The sequence below is a fragment of the Melanerpes formicivorus genome, unplaced genomic scaffold, assembly GCF_026170545.1.
Source record: "Melanerpes formicivorus ecotype bairdi unplaced genomic scaffold, bMelFor1.0.p_v2 SCAF_25, whole genome shotgun sequence".
NCBI classification, from domain to species: domain Eukaryota; kingdom Metazoa; phylum Chordata; class Aves; order Piciformes; family Picidae; genus Melanerpes; species Melanerpes formicivorus.
In genome coordinates this window covers 10,729,721-10,753,721 of record NW_027142377.1, presented here as the reverse complement: position 1 = coordinate 10,753,721, position 24,001 = coordinate 10,729,721, and the positions used below count along the sequence as shown (strand labels likewise).

At 38.3% G+C, this 24,001-nt stretch overlaps 1 protein-coding gene across 13 annotated transcripts in view; it reads right to left on the bottom strand.

Annotated features, from left to right (window-relative positions):
* Positions 1-24,001, bottom strand: part of CCDC88A (coiled-coil domain containing 88A) — a 78,715-nt gene that overhangs the window by 42,079 nt on the left and 12,635 nt on the right. For all 13 annotated transcript variants that reach the window (XM_068153294.1, XM_068153295.1, XM_068153298.1 and 10 more), the window contains exons 4-11: positions 15,693-15,801; positions 11,788-11,857; positions 7,453-7,511; positions 6,920-7,003; positions 6,175-6,315; positions 5,038-5,207; positions 1,900-1,981; positions 1,112-1,270 (exon numbers count right to left, since the gene is read on the bottom strand). In XM_068153294.1, coding sequence (XP_068009395.1) covers positions 1,112-1,270; positions 1,900-1,981; positions 5,038-5,207; positions 6,175-6,315; positions 6,920-7,003; positions 7,453-7,511; positions 11,788-11,857; positions 15,693-15,801 — 874 coding nt within the window. The remainder of the gene's footprint in view (positions 1-1,111; positions 1,271-1,899; positions 1,982-5,037; positions 5,208-6,174; positions 6,316-6,919; positions 7,004-7,452; positions 7,512-11,787; positions 11,858-15,692; positions 15,802-24,001) is intronic.

Sequence of the window (24,001 nt, the reverse complement as noted above, 5' to 3'; positions counted from 1 at the left end):
GCAGGCTGATGACTGCTCACCACTTGCCACACTTGGTTCTCCAATAGACCATCTGTGCTAACCTATGACATCATACGCAGGTAACAGCCAAAAACTTTGAGGAAGTTTGAGAACATGCATCACAGCACTGGAGCTCTATCACTGAGCTCAAGTTGAACAGCAGTATCATCTTTAAAGTATCTCACTAAGATGAGATCCAGAGTTGGGAAGTAGCTACTAGTTATATATGAAGGCATCTTTGGAGACTCTTCTAGCATGGATATTTCAATGACAGCTGTTAAGATCTGTATGTAGTGTATCTTGAGACAGTAAACTGACAAAATTCATTTCCACAAGCAACAAGCAAGGCTAAGAACAAGTCAACTTAGAACAAGGAAAAAAAAAAGTCTTGGGAACTATGGAGCCCTCAATACAGGAAGACATGGACCTGATGGAGTGGGTCCAGAGAAGGGCCACTGAAATGACCAGGGGCTGAACACCTCTCCTACAAAGACAGGCTAAGGAAACTGGGGTTGTTCAGCCTGAAAATAAGAAGACTTCAGGGAGACCTAATAGTGACCTTCCAGTACCTGAAAGGGGCCTACCAAGAAGGCTGAGGAGGGACTGTTTACAAAGGTGTGGAGTGATAGCATGAGGAGGCAATGGTTTTTAATTAGAGAAGAGCAGATTTTGATTGAATGTTAGGAATAAGTGTTTTACTATGAAGGTAGTGGAACACTGCAACAGGTTACCCAGTTCCAGTGCCCTCCCTCCCAGGGACATAGTTGAGGCCCCATTCCTAGAGATCCTCAAGGTCAGGCTCAACAGCGCTCTGAGCAACCTGATCTAGTGGAGGACGTCCCTGCTCACAGCACAGGGGTTGGACTAGATGACTTTTGGAGGTCCTTTCCAACTCAAACTGTTCTGTGATTCTAAATCTACCGACTTCAAAGGAAACTGCATGACATTAGACACAAAGGCTCTTACCTAAAACCTGTAACTGATCACAGAAGACTGACTACCATATATCCCAGAGCAAAAAGCTGTAACAAGTCATAAAAATAACTGAAAAAAAGCCACAACAAACAAAACATGATGGTTATTCAGTGCTTTTTTTTCTGCCTTACTATACCTCTACTCTAGCTTTGTAGAATTCAATATCATGCAGCCTCTCCTTATACCGGCTGACTTCACTTTCAAGCTTGTCGACTCGAATTGCCTTCTCACGAAGAGCATCTAATTCATCTCTGTACACTCTGGCAGAACGGGCATCTGAGAGTAAATTCATATTCTAGAAAATATGAAAACAGAAAAATTGAAGGTAAGAATATTAGCTAGCACATGCTGATGGAAAACAGCTACTTTACTACTTAAACTGGGCTAATGCAGAAGGATGTAAGTTAATTTTGAGAAAGCTAAAGGAAAAAATATTTTAGTTTCAGTCAGATGATATATTTCCAAGAAAACTGCATTGGCATTTTACAAGGAGAGAGATGTAACATTTCTCAACTTCAGAACAGTACATTTCTCTCACAGATAACATTCGCAAATGACCCTGAATAATTTTATACACTCATATCCTAATGATAAACAAATCAGGTGTTCTCCTTCACTATCAACACACAGACTCCAAGTATAAAGATAAGTAGATACAATTTTAGTGCACTGCTTTTGAGAAATATGCAGCTCATGGGATATGTTGGTGGTAAACTGCTTGAATAAGGAAACAAAAAAATTAGAGAAGAAACAGTAACTTAAATGAAAATATTTTTCCAGCATACTACATCAAATAAATGAATGAATTACACAAGATGGTGTTCGGAGTGAAAACCAAACATACTTCCTAATACAAAGAAAGAGGTGAGGAAATCATTCTAGTGATGGCACACGCTTCAAACAATACATTTACAAAATCCATACCTCTTGCTGAAGTCTCTTCAGTTCAGCTTCCATCTGCTCAAGTTCTTGTTTACAATCAAGCAACTGCTCAGTCTTCTCCTCACTTAAAAGAGGAAACACAAAACAGTTAAGTATGACTGCAAAACTTAGTAACTATCAGCTTGAGAACAAAATAGTGAGATTCATGACACTTCCTTCTTTTAATGCAAAATTTCATCAATATCAGTGTAAAACTTAGGTATGCCATCATGTTTTACATGTTTTTCAGGTCTCACTTGTCGTCTAAGTTTCTACTTTTTGTTGGATTTTTCAGATTTCCTTAAATATTTGCTCATTAAAGTTTCCTGCTTCTGCAGGGCAGAAAACATTAGGGTGTAATAAGGGATTCTTAGGGTGAAAAAAACCAACAGACAACACACACAAATGTATACCAAGGGATTTACATCCAAAAGTAAACTCAGATTAATTTCAAAATACACACTCAAAAGGTCCAAGTACTTTCCAGGAGATCCGGTCAATGACCACAGGTGCATCTTGTCATAGATCAGGTAAAGCTAATTTTTAAAGCACTTTCACACTCTTGTAATTTTTCTTTTCCTTAAGTATTTCAGGTGTCTTTACTCATTAAATAAGGTATTGCTTAATAACCTTAATAAGGTTCATAATTAACGTTAATCTTCTAGAAATGACACAATGTCTAGTTTAGCCTATGCAGAAATTAGTAATAAAAAGGATTTGACACAGAATGCTACAAGATTTACAGGAGTCATTCTTAACTGTCAACTATCACTCCTCAATGCTCAAAAAAATAAGTTTGTTAAAAAATTGAGTTCACTAAACAATGAGTATGAGCAAGGGAAGTATTCAATTCCCTCAAAGATGCAAAATGCCTGCCGTTCAAAATTCAGCTGCACCTCAAAAAACCCAGTATTTACTGATGAAAAAGCCTGCCATATCCAGTATTTTGGATAATGAGAAAATATTCATTACATTACAATAAAGTAGTAGAAAAGGGGGGGACAAAAGAGTTCAGTGGCCTGAAATGTATAATATAAGCCAAAAGTAATCATACTATCAAAAATAAATTCATTTCACATCAAACCAGAAGGGCTGGTTTTAGAAAGGAGCTATTCCCACAATGAATTATATTGGTTAGTAAAGTTTGGTGACAGCCTACAAATATTCATCTAATAGCTCTCGGCAACACCACTGTCCACAGCAGATATAAAAGCTTTCCCTCTGCTTATGTGCTCAGAATCCATATGGAAATACAAATGTATTCTGCATTATGATAAGATTAATTCTTCTGCTAACATTCATCTCTCTGCATTGCTGTTCTACATAAAAACAGTCAGGACTTAATACAGAAAATAGGTCTATCACTTCCAGTTCTGGAGTTTCTGTATTACAAGCCTCAAAATGCTGTTTTGCATCCTATCAAAAAGTAATCCTTACAGAATTTCTGTATAAAACTGTACTAGCTGCAGTGTATATTAAGCAGGTATCAGGGTTCATTGCCAACAGCAGATTATAAATAAATTTTAAGCTGAATATTTTCAACTCCACAAGGTATCTAATTTTTAATTTATTAAATAGCTGCAGCATTTCATACCTTTAAATATACTGCTACACACAAATGAAATTTATTTACAACTTGGATTCAAATAGAGTGCAAAACGTGAAGTGTTCTGAGCCATCACTGTTGCCCTAATTGCATGCTTCAGCTACAGACTGGAGAGGATTGTACTAAATTATACAGAACATACCACTGTTCACTGTTTAGGCTATCTATTAAATGTCAATCAAACTAATAACAGCAATTTTTTCACTAATTTTCTTGGTGCAGCTGTTTATAGAATATCCTGGGCGGGCTCTTTTCACAGACACATAATGATACAGACATCAGAAAAAAAGAAATGTATCCTTTTGTCCTCTATTCTTCATGAAAATCAAGACACAGTGGGGGAAGGGGATCCTCTGAGTAAATCAACCAGATACTCAATCCAGCTAGCTAGAGATGATCGGATCAACAAACTCTGATAAGAGCAGACCACTGAGCTGAAAATTGTGACTTGTGCTACCTTTAACTTGTAATTTAATTTTACATGTCTCTTCACTCCATGACATGCACTGGATTTAGAAAGTCTTTATACTGCTTCTGAAGTGTAGGCAATTTACTATACATATTGAATATCTTCAGATCTGCTACTTGTATTTTAAGTTCAGAATGCACATACTTCACTCTGCTAAATTAACATTGCTGTAGGGTGATGGTAAATTACTTTACTGTTTGGGGTTTTTTTCCCTTCTGCAACAAATCTAAACAATAGATGACTATTTCTTACTCTGTTTCCAACAAGAGGTAACTTAACTGTGCTGTCAGTAAGGAATCAGTACAGCATTATCTCCTTTTAAAGATGGATGGTTTTGCCACCCATCCTTGACTGGTCAGGACATGGCTCAGTCCACTTCCTACCACTCCACTCAGGATGGTCAGTCCACGCCCTACCTGCATGTCTGATGAAATTTTTCTTGAGTATGTCACCTCACAAATGCTTCAACTGGAAAGCTATTCTCTCAGAGATATATAAGAATACAGCTACATTAAAACTATAGTCAGACATTCACTAATGATAACAAACAACAGAGAGACAAAGAACTTGCCTGTAAGCAATATGGACAAAATATGTCAAAGAAAGGCAACACTGCATTAGATTAGCTGTATTTCTAAAAGACAAAATATTTCTGTAGAGCAAAGAACCCACTCCTGTATTGTAATGTGCTCCAGAGGCCGCTCAGACACAGTTTTTCAGAAAGTTGAGTACTGAAGACACAAAATCACCACAGCCCTGATTCACTGATTTTGGTATGTTTATGGCTGAAACGTTGGTATAATTTATAATAGTCAAGATAGTAAATACTTAAGACAGATGAGAACTTGTGTTTGTCACACTGGTCACCAAATATGCTTACATTAAAAAAAAAAAATTGCCTCCTGGGATGCAGTAAGGATATTAAAAAAAAAAGGGGCATTTAAACATGTGATTCAGCATTTGGCAGAATGAAGAATTTGTCTAGGAGCACTACTACTGTGAGAAATCAACAACATTTTAAACCCCTACGACTCTCAACACACTTCTGCTATCCACATGTACTCACAGCTCTTGCCTAAGCCTCCTTATCTTTGCTTTGGCATCTGCTAGCTCTACCGACAGGTGCTGCCTGCTCTCTGTGCGCTTCATGCCAGGAGATCCACAAGGTGATTGTGCTGCTGATGCATGAGGTAGAAAACGGAGACAGTCCCTTTCTTCTGAGAGTTCGATGATGGTCTAAGTATTTAAAGAAAAAAAGAAGAAGAGGAAACAAATATAGAATTGAATTCAAAGAACCATTTATGCCAAAAACTAAATCACTCACTGGCTCAATAAATCAAAGACTAAAATGAAGCGAGAATAAAGAAGTTTTGTCTTAAGTCAGAAGCCCTACATACACCTCTATATTTAAAGCAAATCATCAGAGCTATGAAACAGTACTGTTTGGCTACTCCTAAACTACACAGATTTACAGTCCACAAAATGATCACTGATCAGAATGTATTGGCAGGTTAAAGGGCAGGAATTAATTGAACATGAGGATAAATACAAATCACTAAAGAAACTGGTATTCTTCAGTGAGCAGCAGCATTCTTGACAACTCAATAAAGTATCAGACCTACAGGAGCATTCCTATTTGGTCAAATAAATACAGGTGTTATGCAATTATGAAGATCTCTTGTATTTTAGAGTTACTTTTCCTTCATGTTGTAAAAAAGCAACATGTCCAAGCATATGGAAAATGAAGAACAGGTGGTAATCAATATGGCCTGACCAAGGGCAAATCATGCCTGACAAAATTGGTGTTATTTAAAGTTGTTTTAGATTCTGATTACATGACAAAGATCATCACCTCTTATCTTTTCTAGTTTGTCACAGTATTCAACAACTAGTAGGCATACTGTAGCTACCTGAAAAAACTTTCTGGTAGTAAGGAATCATTGCTAAAACATGTTAATAGAATAGAATTAGAATTGAACAGAACCAGACCAGACCAGGTTGGAAGAGACCTTCAAGATCATCGTGTCCAACCCATCAACCAATCCAACCCACCTAAACAACTAAACGATGGCACCAAGCACCCCATCAAGTCTCCTCCTGAACACCTCCAATGATGCATCAAAATATTAGTTATAAAAAGAGTAAGCTGTATCATCTTAAAAAAATATTTATGTTTCTCTTAAGCACCACATCCCATCCATACCTCTGAGTGCTCATCTCTTTCATCTATAAGTCTTTTTAAATGCAACGCCATATTTTTCAAGAGAGGTTCAACATACTCTTGTGTCAATACACTGTCATCCATCCACTGCAGATCAAACACATTTTCCTGATTATGAGTTACCTACATAGAATGAAAGAGAAAAATAAACTTCTTTAAATTGCAGAAGTATAAAGGAAGTATAAAGAAAATAATGCTTTAACTCTCTAAGTTAAATACTCTAGAAAAGTATGAAATAAAGAACATTGAAAATGGATTGGATTGAATGTAATGGAATAGGTTCTTATGTACCTGAAAGTGCTACCTTGTACTTTTGACAAACTACAAAGCAAAAGGCGACCATACATCACATATATGTGATTTGAACTAAATTTGATGTCATTCTAAGAAAAGCTTGGAGCAACATAATGTCATTTATTAACATGCTTTAACAATGTAATCTCAGAGAGCCTGATCATGGAATCTTTTAATAGAATAGAATAATAGAATAGGTTGGAAGAAACCTTCAAGATCATCGTGTCCAACCCATCAACCAATCCAACCCACCTAAACAACTAAACCATTTTTGTGAATGAAGCTAAAATAAAGGCATTTTTTGCTTACTAAAAACATTATGTATACAAATCACGTGTTTAATTTCCTTGATTTTGAACCAATGCAATGAATCTTGTTGCAATACAATATTCCACCCCCCCAAAAAAAAAATTAAAGAAAAACCCCAATCTACCTCTTGAATATGGGCTGCCACTGCTGCTCTTGTGTCAAAATCCAGACCTTGGATCCTTTCAATAAATTCCTCTTTTTTCTGACACTAAAAACAGTAATTTTAGAAACATATACGTAAAAGCACAAGTATTTTCATCCTCCGTTTGTATTTGTAAGCTAAAAAGTATAAAGCTGGAATTACAACAATCAACTGTCCAGAAACGTTGTTGACCAATAAACACTTGGTTTGTGCTACATTACAGAATTGTAACAACTTCTGACACTAATAATATGTTCTAACAATAGCTACTTATTCGACATCATGGTCCACAGGTATTTTTACAGTGTCCACCTCTAATGCTCAAGATGCACAGTTAAGTTGCAAGAACAATAATCTATTTTTTTTCAGTTGACTAAGATGAAGAAAAATACCCAGATTGTCAAGAAATGCAAAGTACCACTAGAAGAAGGAAGGTTGAAGTTATACAGAATACAGTTATACAGCATACAGAAACTTAAACAATTCCCTACCGAGGTAAGCATAATTAAACTTACCTGAACTGCACAACCAAGTAAAAGCAGGAGGAGTTTTTTCATTTCTTCAGTACCTGGCTCTGAGAAGAAAACAAGAACAAAAATACAGCAGGTGTAAAATGGTCATTTGAGTTTCTTCCCCCACTCCTCAAAAAGCTTTTTGACCATTTAACTGCCAACTTTCAGCACTGACAACTAGCTTTACATCAGTAACCATCACTTGAGTCTGGAGAAAGCAAAACTTAGTGTGACACTTTCAAAAGCACTTTGGTGACCTACAATCAAGTTTTCAACTGTAATTTTGGGTAGCTCAAGATATTTACAAAACTGCTTACAATATCTGCCACCCCCTAAGCTGTAAGAGTCAGGTGACAAGTTCATTTAACTTCCTTTATAAAGCTGTATTAGATATTCATCTGCACATCTAAAAATCAAAATGTATTTCCAAATCTGGTATTTTTATCTAAAGAAGCTTAAAGAACTCTGATTACAGATTAGTATGGATGATTCATATATCCTACACTCAAATTGTCCCTGTCCTGATACTAAATATATGCCATACTTAGAACATAAATTACTTCAAGGGTGGCAAAAATGCTTAGGCTAGTTGGAATTAAACTCTACACAGTCACATACCATTTTGCTTTACTGCAACAGAAAGCATTACCCACTGGGCTACCTAGGAATAAAGGGGTCCTAACAGCATCCTTTCTAGAGGATACTCTGGATTGCAGATAACAGTATATTTCATTGTTATCCTACCAGAACAATAATGCTGGGTCTGGCTAGAAAGCTGACCTTGATTCTGCAAAACTATACTCTCCAACACAGCTGGTCTAACTACTACTGATGCCAACAGATTCAGTCTCAGTCCACACACCAAACAGCAAGTGTCTGGCATGTACTAAAGTATTCACAGTCACTCTTGAACCTGACCTAAGTTACTGAATTCCCGTTTTTTAAAAGAACTCTGGTAATCACAGATCATCTCCAATGATCATGAGTTTCTTACAAGCATCTAGAAGAAAATGCAACCAGATTCTTCTTTCTGAAATGGCAGCTCTCAAACTTTTTCCACACTGAGCAACTAAGTCTGTTTTGGATGAATCCTCACGTAAGATGCAACCGTTCACTTACACATGCTTCAAAAATTGTCTTTTTACTTGATCCACCACAGTATGTTCTAAGGGAAGTACATGTAAAAATCTTCTCAAAACATTACAAATGATGGAGTTTTGATCAAAATAAAAATAAATCAAGAAAAAAACCCTAAAAGGATACTAAACTCTTAATGATTTTGACTAGCTTTCAACAGAGTCAAGCCTGCTGCAATAAAGCAGAGATGAAAGACAGACACTAAGCTTCTCCACCTTCCTCAATGGCTTCAGGAGTTTTCTGTGCATTATTACACTAAGGAGAGAGCCTTTTCTCAACGCTGATTCATTCTGTTTCTTTTAGAGGGAGATACATACTATCCCAATGAACAGGGCAAGATCTTTGATCAGTTACACAGGCTTCTTGTCTCCTGAAGACCCAAACTGGGAGTCTTTTACATAGAAATAGAAACAGAACTGATGTTTCATCAGAACATTACTTCATCTGAAGAAGGGGAATTCTGCCTGCCTTCTTGTCTTAGTCAATAAACATTAACCAGAATATTTTAGTAGATGGAATCTACCCAAACATCTCACATTCTACATTCACTGATCCAAATCAATTCATCACACTTTTGGGTTTTTTTAAAGCAATGCCTGCACTCCTCTTGGGACACTCATTTGCACTCTGCTTCAGCAACTCTTGAATGACTTTTAAAAGCCTACCTGGATATTGTTTCCCTGCCTCTCCCTTGCATTCTCTTAAGAAACATGGCAGAATATTGAACAACATCAGCTTTCCACTGCTACAAACTATCTCCTACACTTTTCTGCCTCCTTCTCCATCACACATACAGAAATACATCATTCACTTCTACACCCTCCAACTCACTGCTTGAACTTTATCCTGACTCTGTCCTATACTGTGATCTTCCTTGCACTCTTATGCCTTCACCTTCACATCCTTTGTAGCCTTCCATCCTCTCCTGGCTTGCTCCCTCAGAAATATGAATTGGTTTTAATCTTATCTCCCAAAGAACATTTGCCTCATCATTATCTCCTCTCTCCTTCTCCTCTATAATTTAACATTTACAATCACAGCCTGTAGCTCTTCTCCTCCTGTTTTCTCCTCAAACTGGCTTCCTGCCCATTAGCTCAAGCAAACTGTTTCTTGATAAAGTCTCTTATGACCTCTCTTTACCAGCATTCTCTGCATTTTTCTTGATTAGCTAACTGCCTCTGATAGAAACAGTTCTCTTCCTGAAATCTTACCCGCCCCTGCCTTCTGCAGTTTGTCACCTTCTATTATTATGATTATCTACTAATAAATAGATAGATAGATAGACAGACAGACAGACAAATCTCTCTCACAGCTACAGCCTAAGCTTTAGTGGACCAAAGCCAAATCATTATCAGAGAACTGATTTGTGCTACGGGGGCTCACAATCAAGATTTACACAGCAAGTCTCTCAAAAGGTCACTAAGGTTTGATTTTGCCTTGCCCACCAGAAGAGGAAACACTTAAGAATCCCTATACAGATGAGATTCTCTTCAAGTTGACCCAGCAAGAGCTTTCAAAGGGCAACGGTTCTGGATGGAACCCAGAAGAAAAAGTCTATCCACTGATTCAGATCAAACTTCATGATGAACTCAAAGAGGAAGCTGAAACATCTTCCAAAGTATTGTCCATACATAACAAGTATTTTTAATATGTGGGCTATGCTAAAGTCCTTATTTCCTCCCAAATCAAACAATGCCCCCACAGGACATCAATGCATACACCAGTAGAGGTTGCAGCTGCCAAACCACAGAAGCTGCACAGACTTCTCAGGTCCTGAAACGGGAAGAAGCTTTCTTATTAATGACTAAAGCATAGGACTTTTATGCATACAAATGAATCCTGAAGCATCTTTGTTGGGTTCTGTACTGCAGTTTAAATTAAATTTAATCTTACAATATGCAACATTGTTAAAACACATTTTGTCTCAATATCTTGAAGAGAATAAAAATATAATTACAGAAACAATACTAAGATCTGGCAGAGGGTTAAATCTTCTCCCACTAAATCTGATCTCTAGGAAATCCACAGAGTCTTTTGAAGACCTTAAGAAACTCTGAATATAAAAGAACAAGGCATTCTGTCCTTTTAGAAAGGAAAGACCACATTCACACTTCTTGGTGCATATGACAGATTACAGCATCTACACACATAAGAACTTAAAAGGTTGTGACCTCAGAAGCATAAGCAGCAATATTCAAAAGCGGAAAGTAAAAAATTAAATCAAGATACCTACATAAATGGGCTATGTGCAGATGAGATGTGGAAAGTATCAACGTTATGAATCCTGGAATCGAAAAGCGAGGTAACACAAATGGTTCTTCTTGCTTATGAGAAAAGTCTTGTCTCACATACATGAAAGCATGGCATATAAGACATCTTAAATAAATTAAAACAGCCAAGGGAAGCTACACAGCCTGTTAGAGCAGTGCCTAACCTCTCTGCTGAGGAGCACCTCAGAACATCAGAAGTAGAACACCTGGGACACATTAGACCCAAGTAAATAAATTCTGCCCAATCCATATGGCTCCATGCAGGCCAGGTCTGTCTGCTCCGTGCTTCTGGAATTGAGAGCATGGTGCAGAGATTCCCAAGTGGCTGTGGATAGTCAGCTGGTTCCACACAGGCTAATTTTCTTGGTCTGAAAATTGCAACTCTCAGAGCTGGAAGCAGAGAAGGTGGGAGCACGGAGAAGACAGTGTCAGTTCAGGGGAAAAAGCAAGAAGGTAACTGCAACATTTTTCAGGTAATGATGGAAGATAAGGAGAGTTCTGGGGAATAAAAACAAGCTAACCCTTGTTAGCTAACAGGAGTTAGATCGAGTGAGATGCACTGAACTGCCAATTTTCACAGGGGTGGCTGACATAAAGGAAGTTGAAAGCACAGTAGCTGGGAATACATGAACCTTGTACTTTGCCGTATCAGTGGCTCACTGGTTGCTGGGAAATGCACTTCATTTCAGTATAAACTTCCTAGTGACAGCCAGTGTTTGAGGTGTGGACAGAACATATTTTTCTAAAGTGTGGACCTTTGGTGTGAACAAAGGAAACAGAATAGAATAAACCAGGTTGGAAGAGACCTTCAAGATCATCAAACCACTTGTTTGCTTAAAGTGTTCCATTGAAAGGCTTGAGCCTATTATTTCCAATGAAATAATGTAAATTCTTAGTGTGACACGAATTTGCATCTTAAAAATAAACTTACCAGAAAAAGGATTTTTGCCAATTATTAACACATTTGGCAAAGACATCATGATCAACTGCTGCAAAGTCTCCTAAAAAAGTTAATTAAAATATTATTTACATCATATATACTGAACAAAAGCAAACATTAAATGCTAACCACTACTAAAAAGAAACATTACATAAGTAGTTTAAAATTTTTCAAGTCTTAATACATATATGTTCAATGTTAATTATTTGGACTCTAATTAGTAAGATTACATGTGTGAATTACTTCTACAAAAGCCCTGTTTTATTGGTTTGCAAGATCATCTCAGCACAGTAAAATCCTCTCGTGGCAATGAGCTGATTTATGGATCTTAAGTCCCTGTGTATTACAATGAACCAGAATGCCTTCAAATTATTAACATTCAGTTTTCTCTAACTTATGGACAGATGTTGATTTTATTGGATCTAAGTTGCGTTTGTACGACAAAAGATCAATGTCATCTATCTCACATTTGTAGTCATGGTGACCTTGCCAAAATACAGATAGGAAAATTGCAGTTATTTTGTTGCAGTTATGCTGAGACAATCCTAAATGTAAAGGTACAAAACCATAATTGTATGATCACGTGAGGTTTTAGTTGGTAAGTCCCACATACTCAAGCAACAGCTCTCTATGCGATAGATTGTACCAATGGAGAGTTTCTGCCACCCATTAATGGCTGTAATCAGGTCAAATCCCCAGTCTAGACAGAGCCTAATTCTTCTGTAGCAAAATAGTCTTTCTCCTGTTCCCAGATGTTTACTCACAGCAGATGACATCCTACCAGCAGCTCTGAAGGCAGGCTTTTTGTTTTTCCACAGTGACAGATACATTAGTACAATTCATATTCAAACACAACTTATTCCAGAACCATCACCACTTTACATCCAAAAGGTACATATTTTCATATTGAAAGCTAGAAACCTAAGTCCCATTTCATATAACATTTGAAAAATGGCATTATTTCTTGCAAAACACTTTTAGAAATTACTAGCTATACTTGAAAGTTCTCACCAGTTAAATTTAAGACATTAAAAGAACATATGAATTGATTGATTCCAGACTAATAAGTACTTTCTGCACATGTCTAAGACAAATTATGAAGGACAAAGTAGGTCTGGTCTATTCAAATATCATTAATTTCAACACTCTGGCATTTCTGAGATCTTGATCAAGACTATTTTCAAATAAAAGATTAAATGCTCCACAGGAAATTTTTAGTCAATAAAGAATAGATAAAATAAGAATCCAGTGAGCATTTATAGCCACTATGAAAGAAAAGCACATGCTTTTAAAAGTAGGGGCTTGGTGGCTTTTGTTTTGTCGGTTTGGTTTGGTTTGGTTTTTTTTTTGGTGATAGCTCAAATAATTAAATGATGCTATTATAAGACTTTCTTACTGTGAAGCAGAGTACAAGCAAGGGTTGTCAAGAAATGTATCCTTTATAGACTAATATCATCTCTTCTCTTACACCACTTCTACTTTGCTTCAAAAATGTCTACCACCTTTTCTGCCAGTGTTACCTTTACCAGTAAGCTCAGTGCAACTGCTCTCTATTTGTGTTTATTCTTTAAATGACTGCTTCTATTAAAAACCTGAAACTAGAGCCTGTGTCCCCCAAAATTCACACATTTAACTCTTGTTTAATGTGCAAAAACAGAAAGAAAATTAAGCCTATTTGCAAAATTCTGCCTTATTTGTACAAACTTTTAGAGTTCACTAACATTTGTTTCATTAAAGACACCTACAATCTGGCAAGTGAAGCTGACAGAGCACCCATAGGAGTCATGGAAGCTCACTGTATTAAACCTCCCAAGCACACCAAAACTACTTAAAAGGAGATCAGCTCTTTTGAAATCAGAACAACTCCACACTTTTATGCTGTCAGAAATGTGTAAGCTCAAGAGACTGGTTTGGGACCTAGAAATAGTTTGGTGCTGCTGTAAAGAATTAAAGCAGCTTCAATTGCAAGAAGAGATGGAACTGTAATTACAGACAACAAAGATGACAGAGGAACCCAAAAACTTGCATTATCTAACATATTTTAATTTTGAGTGTTTTATTCTATCAGTGCAGGCTTTTTAGCAATTATTTGCTTAGCTGCAGCAATGTTTTCCACAGACATCATAAAAACACATGGAATAAACTAGCACGTATCAACTCACAATAAACAAGCTTGAAGAGTTAGGATATTGTAATTTTAGGAATTAAACTCCCCCATATCCATTAGTATCTTCCTACCATAATATTCCATGCATTAATTAATCACATACCTCAACACAGTGATTATTTTCCACACTCATTACTCTCAGATCTCATCCTGTTCAGAACACACACCAAGCATGATGCCTGTGTATGTGATGCGAGGGCTCATGCTTCTGCCAGGGCATAGCCCAGAGCACAGGAGGCCTCTCAGACTGATTCAAAGGCATCCAAGAGACAGCTTTTCTGCCTTGGGTAATTTCACAGGTGATAGCAACTAACCTGACCCCTTCTTTGCTGTGCTGCTTTGCTTATCCATGCACAGACTATGGGAAAACCCCAACTGCCAGCCGGCAGTAAGTTTGAGGAAACAAAGACTACAGCCCACGGTTACACATTTTCCTCCAAGCCCAGTAAAACCCCCAGTGCACAAAGCTCCCTGCATGCATGTGGGCACGTTTCAGTCAACACCAATGCACGCAAAAAAACCATTTAGAAATGTGAATGAGTGTTCCAGTTTGGCTACTAAATGTTTTTGTTCCTAGTAAAACCTTCCTCACTTGCACCGTGTGAAGAGGCTAGCATCTCACAAGGTTAGAAGCTTGAGGAACTGGGGAGGGAAAGGGGGAAAAAATGTGTAGGCAAGCCTACACAGCTTATGCTTACACAATACAAACCTGACCCTATTAAAGTCATGGTGACTGAATTGAACATTTACAGAGTATTTTTTTAATGAAAAAAAATGTTTAAATTTAGGAAAATTATTTGTAACACAAAGTTCTGAAACAACATTCCCAATCCTGAGTCACTCAAAGATAAGCTAACTAAATGCAAATGATTCTATCTGATACTGTTGCACTAGGACCAGCTGATAATGTATAGCCAGAAAATGCTCTGTATTCAAATAAAGACCAATGCTGTGAATGCTTGTGCCTTTTGTTGTACCAGGTGTGAAACACTAAGGCCTGGCTGAAAATGACCACCACCAGGAAATGGGTAGCATGTGGGTCTTAGCAGCCAGCACTTACATCACACGTGATAGCTGCCAAGAAATGAACGATGTAAAGCAAGCATAGGTGCAAAATGCTAGCTGTAAAGATGTACAGTGGTTGACCACTACAATTAAGTGACACCTGGGAATTTTCACTGTACTGTGGAGTTTCTGAAAACATATACTACTGGGGTCTAGTGACCATGAAATAATTTGAGTTTTCAATATGCAGTCAAGCTAAGAGGGGCAGCAACAAAATCTCCACTCTGGATTTCCAGAGAGCAGACTTCAGGTCTCCAGTGTCCCACTATAGAGTATCCATATGTACATGACTCTCCAGGCTGTGCATTTACAAGGCACAGTATTAGCTCTAACCTATCAGACAAAACCCAGAAAAACTCAATGGCTATTTTAAAGGTCTAAATTAGACCATGACATTCCTGTTTGATTATTACATCATTGATTTTTTGTACTGAAAATCAATTTCTAACCACATAATTTAATCCCATTTTTTCTTACAAAGATTCCATTGATAATACTAAAGACACATGCAATAATTTCTCTCCTAGGCTCAAAACCTGCTTCAATTCAGAAAATACCAATCCATACAATCATCTCAAAGTATCAATCTTAGTTCTGTCACAAGGTATAACTATGAAAGATAATTAGAATAAATTTCAGGAACATAAAAGACACAATCACTGACCTGATAGTATGTTTTTATTTGTTTCACCAAAATAGACAAATTTTGAATCCTTAATGATGCATCGTTATTTACTTTTTTGTTTATCCTCTGATTAGCAGACTTTGGATTACTAAAAAAAGAAGAAAAGTAAAAATGAATTAAACACAGTGAACATTACTCTTTAAATCTCTCTGTATAAAACAACTATACATTTAATATTCCAGCACAACAACTTCTTGATTACCATGCCTTTTTCTTTCCACCACATAAATGCAGGGAGTTGTGTAAGTGATTGCCAAAGACCGAGAGAAATAACTTGAACTACATGTCCCAGGGAGAGCTGCTTAGATCAACACCCTTTTTGGCTATTAACACAACATGTATGTGGGAGCACCCATCACAGTTACAGCAGAACAAGTTTTTGTGGCTCTGCCCTTCTCCCCAAGAAGCCCCATCCATCCCTGATGGAATACAGAAAGCAGAGCACAACTCTAATATAAACATTGCACCACACACTGAAGACATCAAGAATCATTCTCACTGATGCAGACAATTAGAGTAACAGAATTTAGTCTGGCTGCATTAATGAACGTCTGAAAAACTGCACAATTTTACTGTCATGAGGCACTAAACCATGGAGTTATAGCTTTCAGAACAGTAAGGGTTATGAAATCCATTGTGCTAACATACACTTAATTATTTTACATCTATTTATAGATTATTGAAATCTGTCATCAAAGGGATTAACTGGAGTGTATCATATACTCATTAATACTACAAGACTTTTTCTCTGGTTTATCTTGGCTTCAGAGAGGAAACCATAGATTCAATGTATTTTTCCTCCAAAAAATAAAAAAGATCTGAGGAAATGCAGATAAGTCACCCTTCTTCAATACCTCTTAGAATAGAAGAGTCATAGAATCAGCCAGGTTGGAAGAGACCTCCAAGATCATCCAGTAGAACCTGTCACCCAGCCCTATCCAATCATTTAGACCATGGCACTAAGAGCCTCATCCAGTCTTTTCTTGAAGATCCCCAGGGAGGCGACTCCACCACCTCCCTGGGCAGTCCATTCCAAGGGCAAATCACTCTCTGTGAAGAACTTTTTCCTAATATCCAGCCTGAACCTCCCCTGGCACAACTGGAGACTGTGTCCCCTCGTTCTGGTGCTGGTTGCCTGGGAGAAGAGACCAATCCCCACCTGTCTACAACCTCCCTTCAGGTAGTTGTAGACAGCAATGAGGCCTCCCTGAGGCTCCTCTTCTCCAGGCTAGATAACCCCACCTCCCCCAGTCTCTCCTCATAGGGCTTGTGTTCCAGGCCCCTCACCAGTTTCATCACCCTTCTCTGGACACATTCCAGCAACTCAACATCTTTCCTAAACTGAGGGTCCCAAAACTGGACACAGTACTCAAGGTGTGGCCTGACCAGTACTGAGTACAGGGCAGAATGACCTCCCTGCTCCTGCTGGCCACGCTATTCCTGATACAGGCCAGGATGCCAATGGCCTTCTTGGCCACCTGGGCACACTGCTGGTTCGTGTTCAGCCTACTATCTATCAGCTCCCCCTAGTCCCTTTCTGCCTGGTTCTCTAACCAATCTGTCCCCAGCCTATAGCACTGCTTGGGGTTGTGGTGGCCAAAGTGTAGAACCCGGCACTTAGCTTTATTACTGTAGGTGCTGTGTGACTGCACTCAACATGACCTGTTCCATAATCTTGCCTGGCACTGAGGTCAGGCTGACAGGTCTGTAATTTCCTGGCTCCTCCTTCCAGCCCTTCTTGTGGATGGGCATCACATTGGCCAGCTTCACAGTCATCTGAGACCTCTCCAGTAAGCCAGGACTGTTGATAAATGATGAAGAGTGCCTTGGCCAGCTCAGCTGCCAGCTCTCTCAGCACCCTAGGATGGATCCCATCTGGTCCCATGTCTCAGCAGGTCCCTTACTGCTTCCTCCTGGATTACAGGGGGACTATACTGGTCCCTGGCTCCATCTGCCGGTTTGGGAGGCCACTTGTCCTGAATACAACCTGTCCCGCTATTGAAGATTGAGACAAAGAAGGTATTACTTATCTCTGCCTCTCTACAACTACCTGAAGGGTGGCTGTAGCCAGGAGGGGGTTGGTCTCTTCTCCCAGGCAACCAGCACCAGAACAAGAGGACACAGTCTCAAGCTGCGCCAGGGGAGGTTTAGGCTCGAGGTGAGGAGGAAGTTCTTCACAGAAAGAGTTGTTAGCCATTGGAATGGGAGATGGTAGAGTCGCCGTCCCTGGAGGCGTTCAAGCGGGGATTGGACATGGCACTTGGTGCCATGGTCAAGTAGGCAGGAGGTCTTGGCTGACAGGTTGGACTTGATGATCTTTGAGGTGTTTTCCAAGCTTGCTGACTCTATGATTTAGCCAAGGGGACACAGAATACACCTACTGGAACTGCTAGCGCCAACAATTGGGAGGAATTAAAAAAAAAATCCACAGTCAACAACATTCCAAGAACGCTATGGTAACCTGATCAGTTACAACAACCCTGATGAAGTGCACACCAGTGAGCCTGGTGTGACAGCAGGAGGACAGTCAAAGGATTATACTCGGGAACCACATACAGAAAAAGAGTAACTAGCTATAACAAAAATTACCTCAGTATTGTAGCGGACACAACCAGATAGAGAGGGAAAAGAAATGTCACTGCCAACCCCTCATCCTACCAAATCACAGCTATCCATGTGATCCATACACTTCTGTCCAGATACTTAACTGCAGTGTGTAATGAACACACCAAAGTGAGCTATTCCCTCTACGCCACTGAACACAGCAGTGTCATAGTTCATTGTGATGCCATTTAGCACTTTGCTTAGTTCTCATTTAACCTTCAGCTATCTTAAACTTTTATTTGCCTTTTACAACTTTCTTTGGTTTTAACATGTTTGAATTTATGTATTCTCTTCAGTTTATTGCTAACAGAATTTACTGTCTTGTATTCATGAATAGAAATAACATAGAAAAAACACCACTGGGAAAGGAAATCAAATCATGTATAAAAGGCACCTCCCAAACACAGCCATTTAAAAAAGACGAGAAGCAAGCACATCATCTTTCTTCCTGTACAGACGAAATACAAAGCTAGGGAAATTAGGACATAGGTTCTCACACAGGTAATTGCCTCATTCCTAGCTGCTCATATGCACATTCCTACAACAAAAACAACTAGATTTTAGAATATATTAGCCTAAACTATATGACTAAGATGTCACTTTGGATTTATTAATTCAGCTAATTTGCAGCTGCAAAATGAACTAAATGGGCTAAAAATCATTATGCTTTTGCAAATGCACAGAACTGAACTCCTTTCCAAACTGAAATTCATTCAAATTTGTTAGAATCAGAAGAGAAAATCCAGGATAAATCCTGCTGACCTGATGGCATACAGAGATCAGCTGAAGTCTCCTGTTTCTACATTCATATCTCCAAAAGGCCGATTTGGGCCTTTAATCTCTCATCTTAATCACTATCGGATTATCTCCAGGCTTTTTCATCATCTTCACCAGCATTTCTACAAATGTACATTTTAGATAACTCTCCCTTTAGAGAACTCAAAACAGAGGGCATTGGTGTTTCCTGGGTATTTTCATGGCTTATTTCTGTATCAACACAAAAATCAATGTCCAAGCACAAGAATTAAAAATACATGTCACACAAGCTCAAGCTTTACTCTCTTCTCAAAATCCGTACTAGAAATTTTAGACAGATCTTGTAAGAACACAAACTTTTCACATTTGCATAGCACTACTTCATAATGCTATGTAAACAGACAAATTATTATAATCCTACTACTGTGAATGGGAAATTAAGGCAGCAACAGCAGGAACAATCAGTACCAGAAAGCTGGGGGAAGGAGGAAAAAATCCAAGAAGCATAATTAGTGCTCAAAACTTAGAGGACACAAATCCTTAGTTCCATACCTTTGTCACCACTGCCACCTTTGTATTTAGCAGGACAGTATGTCACTACTGGGACTTACATACATCAAAGATACAGCTCATGAGCTTTGTGTTTTGTATGGTGATATGAATTTACTTTTCTTTAGGTCAGCAAGATCAGGAGCTGCAGGAAGTCACTGTACTTTATACATTATACCCAGACTTTACTCCTGAATACCATCTTTTCTCCCCCCAACATAAAAATAAACAGCTTGCATCTCAAATGATGCCCTGACAGATGCTACAGGAACCTGAGCACTTTTAAAACACTTTAGCAGATTCTTGGCAACAGTCCTACAGTAAATCATCTTTATTCTTCACTTCCTCTATCTTAATTGCCTTAAGAAGAGCAGGTCAACAGAGGTTCTCTTTGCCCTCTGCCCTAGTGAGGCCACATCTGGAGTACTGTTTCCAATTCTGGGCTCCCCAGATCAATAGAAACAGGGAACTACTGCTGTAAGGGAGGGCCACAAAGATGATGAGAGGGCTGGAGCATCAATCATACAATGACAGGCTGAGAGACCTGAGGCTGTTTAGCCTGGAAAAGAGAAACCTGAGAGAGGATCTTATCAATATCTGCAAGGGTAAAGGGTCAAGAGGATAGGACCAGCCTCTGTTCTGTGGTGTCCAGCAACAGGACAAGAGACAATGGGCGCAAACTGGAACCCAGGAGATTCCATCTAAACATGAGGAAAAACTTCTTTCTTGTAAGGGTGCTGGAGCACTGGAACAGGCTGCCTAGAGAGGTTATGAAAGGATTTCAAACCTGTCTGGATACTGCAATGCTCATCAACCTTCTCTGGGTGACCCTGTTTTAGCAGGGGTATTGGACTAGATGATCTCCAGAGGTCCCTTCCAACTCCAACCATGCTGGGATTCTGTGATCAATCACTAAAAATCCAGTAACGTATAGATTAACTCTTCCAAACTATGCATTGACAAAGATAATCAGAAATTCTAGTTTATTAGTCTTGTAAAGTTCATGCTGACACAAAGCAAAGACTTTTTAAATCTTTCCACTAATGTTTGAAGTAAAGTAACATTCCTTTATTTCCACCAATTCACCCCATGTACCCCCTTCCACTCAAATACATTATTTTTCATAGGGTGCATAACTTCATCTGTCAAGACCAACTCAGAGGCTGACATATATTCCTTATATTTTATGGAAACTCCAGGCTTCTTTTATGATAAAAGTTATACTGTTTTGGGTCAAAATAATTCATTCCTATATCTTAAACCAGAAAGCATTCACCTGTTTGGTTTTTTTCGGCAGGAATTACAGGATATGGTTTAATGAGACTGAATTTTGCTGGGAAAACTGGGCCACAGATGTGCTCTGAACAGTATCTTTACCACTTGAAAAAAATCAAGTTCTAGAATGTCAGCCTCAGGACAGCCAGTACACAGAATAAACTAATTTTAATAATCTTCAATTTTTACAAAAGATTATGGTGACAGGTCCACCCAAATCCCAAACCTCAAAGTTTCCTTAACATTTTTCAGCAGGTATTTAAGACAGATAATGGTAACAAGAAGTTTGCTTGCTCAGGGATCAGTAACATTAAGTTACTTAGATATCAGTACTAACAATAAAAATCTCTACAGTAATTTTTAATGTATGAAACATTTAGCCTCAATAACTCACTATAGCTAGTAGGAAGTATTCTTTCTTTGATTTTGTCACTGATTTGTAAATATTGTAATACTGGCTCCTCATTCTTCAAAGCAAGCAGGTATGTTGTGCTCGACACTCTCAACTGGTATGTGTTAGCAATGATCAGGGTAACTTCTGCTCGGAAAAAAGGAGTTTCTAAGTCTTCATAGAGTAAAATCGTGCTCTCAATACCTTCCAGTGCAAACAGGACCTTACCTCTTTACTATGGTAATTTAACCACATTATCTTATTATTATGTAATAAATATCAAATATGAATAGACTATTTACTAAAATGACCCACATGTTGAAAGAGAGTATTTATCAGCGTTCCCTAATCTTCAGTCACTGATTCCTAGCTTTCAGGTAATGTTTGAACTGTCAGTTTTGACCTGCAAAGTATATTGAACAGCCAACTCAGTTAATATAATCCATCTTCTCATGTACTGATTTCTTAATTCATTCCTCTCAGAGGAGGTAACACCATGATATCAGCTACACATTTTCCATTATATGTGGTTTGCATAGTCAATTTTGTCAGACTGGACCAAGCCAGGGACAGGCATACTAATTTTCTCACCAAGCATTTGAAATCACTAATGAGGAAAACTAATGAAGGACATAGAGAAGGATAAAGTTCTAAGCAGATCACCAAAGTCTGCATGCTCTCAAGAACATCCATCTTTAAATCAGTTTACATTTTGGGGCAACTAATTTATTACAGGTTTTAATAAATTGCTTGTATCCACATGTTGAATTATTTTTTATTACCAAGGCATTTTAAATAATAATTGTATATTATTTATATTAAACAATTGTTTATTATAATACACTTCATCCAATACCACTGAAATAAACTAGCACATGCTGCTAAGAACACAAGATGCAAATGAAAAGATGGGCTTAAAAAATAGGGGTTTAAAAACTTAAGATTTTAGTGGCTACTGTGCTACTTTGACTATAAATGTTTTTAAGGCAACACATGCTGCTTTTATTAGGTGGACATACTGAACTGCTTCAGTGGTAAATAGCCTAGCAAAATAGGGCAAATCTGTCCAGAAGTCAATAGGAAGCCGAGCAGTAAAAGATACCCTTAAGCAATTTTACATTTAAGAGCAACCTACTTATGACAAGATACATTAATTTCAATAGCAATAAAGACAGAAAAGAGCATCTCACCCAATAATGCATTAGTTTAAAACTCCTGATTACAGAGGCAACTTCAGTGCTTTCGAAATACTACCGGTGTCAGGAGTTACAGATTGAGACCTCATATAATCAGGGATTATGTGTCTTTAATTTTTCCATTGACCAAAATCTATCAGAAACAGGAATGTGATAGCTTAATGGCTTCATGCTTAAATCTATGCAGACCGCAAACCAGTTGTGTCCTCTCCTGCCATCTGTTCCTTGATGGTACTTCATCATTAAGTCTCGTAACACACACTGATTTTAAATATATCATTGTTTGAATGTATTTGTTAAGTACAGTGAAATGTTGAAAAAATGTTTGAAAAGATTCTATGTAAGTGTACATCTCAAAAGGGCCATAAATATTGACTGTCACTCTCTGTTTCTTGGTTAACAGCAGCACACTCTTCACTTTTACATACAAATACTGTTTGTGTTATATTGTTTGCAAAGTTCCCTTAATTGGAATCCTGAGGCAGAGTCACTCTTGCTCTCTGCCTAATATTTCAGTAATTACTGATACAAGTATTTTTAAATTAATTTAAATAAGGCAGGGGTTCCATTGTGTACTGTTAGGAAGAAAATAATAAACATCTAGAAAATGTGGTTCATCATGATATTTAATACAGCAGTGTCTTTTATTGTGAAAGGTAAAATAAGTCCAGGGCCTTCACTGGAGGATAACTGACAATCTCCAGTTTTGTTTAAACATTTTAAGCAACATCAGAGAAACCAGTATATTGAAGCCATGAAGCACTTCTGCACATATTTTGAGGGTCCATATACAAGTTCTGTGTCCAGCTCCCCAGTTAAAGAGAGATAAGGAACTACTGGAGAGAGTCCAATGGAGAGCCATGAAGATGATGAGAGGACTGGAGCACCTCTGAGAAGGAGAGGCTGAGAGACATGTGGCTGTTTAGCCAAGAGAAGGATGAGCGCAGATCTTATCAATGCTTATCAATATCTAAAGGGCAAGAGTCAAGAGGATGGGGCCAGACTTTTCAGTGGTGCTCAGTGACAGGACAAGGGGCAAGAGGGACAAACTAGAACACAGGACGTTCCATCTGACCATAATGGAAAACTTTCTAGCAAGGGTGTTGGTGCACTGGAACAGGCTGCCCAGAGAGGTTGTGGAGCCTCCTTCTCTGGAGAGATTGCAAACCTGCCTGGACATTGTGATCCTGCTTTAGCAGAGGGGCTGAACTACACGATCTCCAGATGTCCCTTCCAACCTCCATTGTCTTGAGATTCTGTGATACGGGACAAAAGGCGCACTGATGCTCACCACTGAACTGTCTGATCAACTTTAAAATCATCAATAACAGCCAAATCACAGAAGTAAGGTTGAAAAAGGTCTCCAAGATCATCAAGTCCAACCATCAACTCAACACTGCTGTGCCCACTAAACCATGGCCCAAAGCAGACAAAAGTTAAGAGTATTAGAGAATGGGCAGATTGTGAAGTACCATGTTATCAGTATCTGTATCTTGTGATCATGCCTGTTCTAGCAA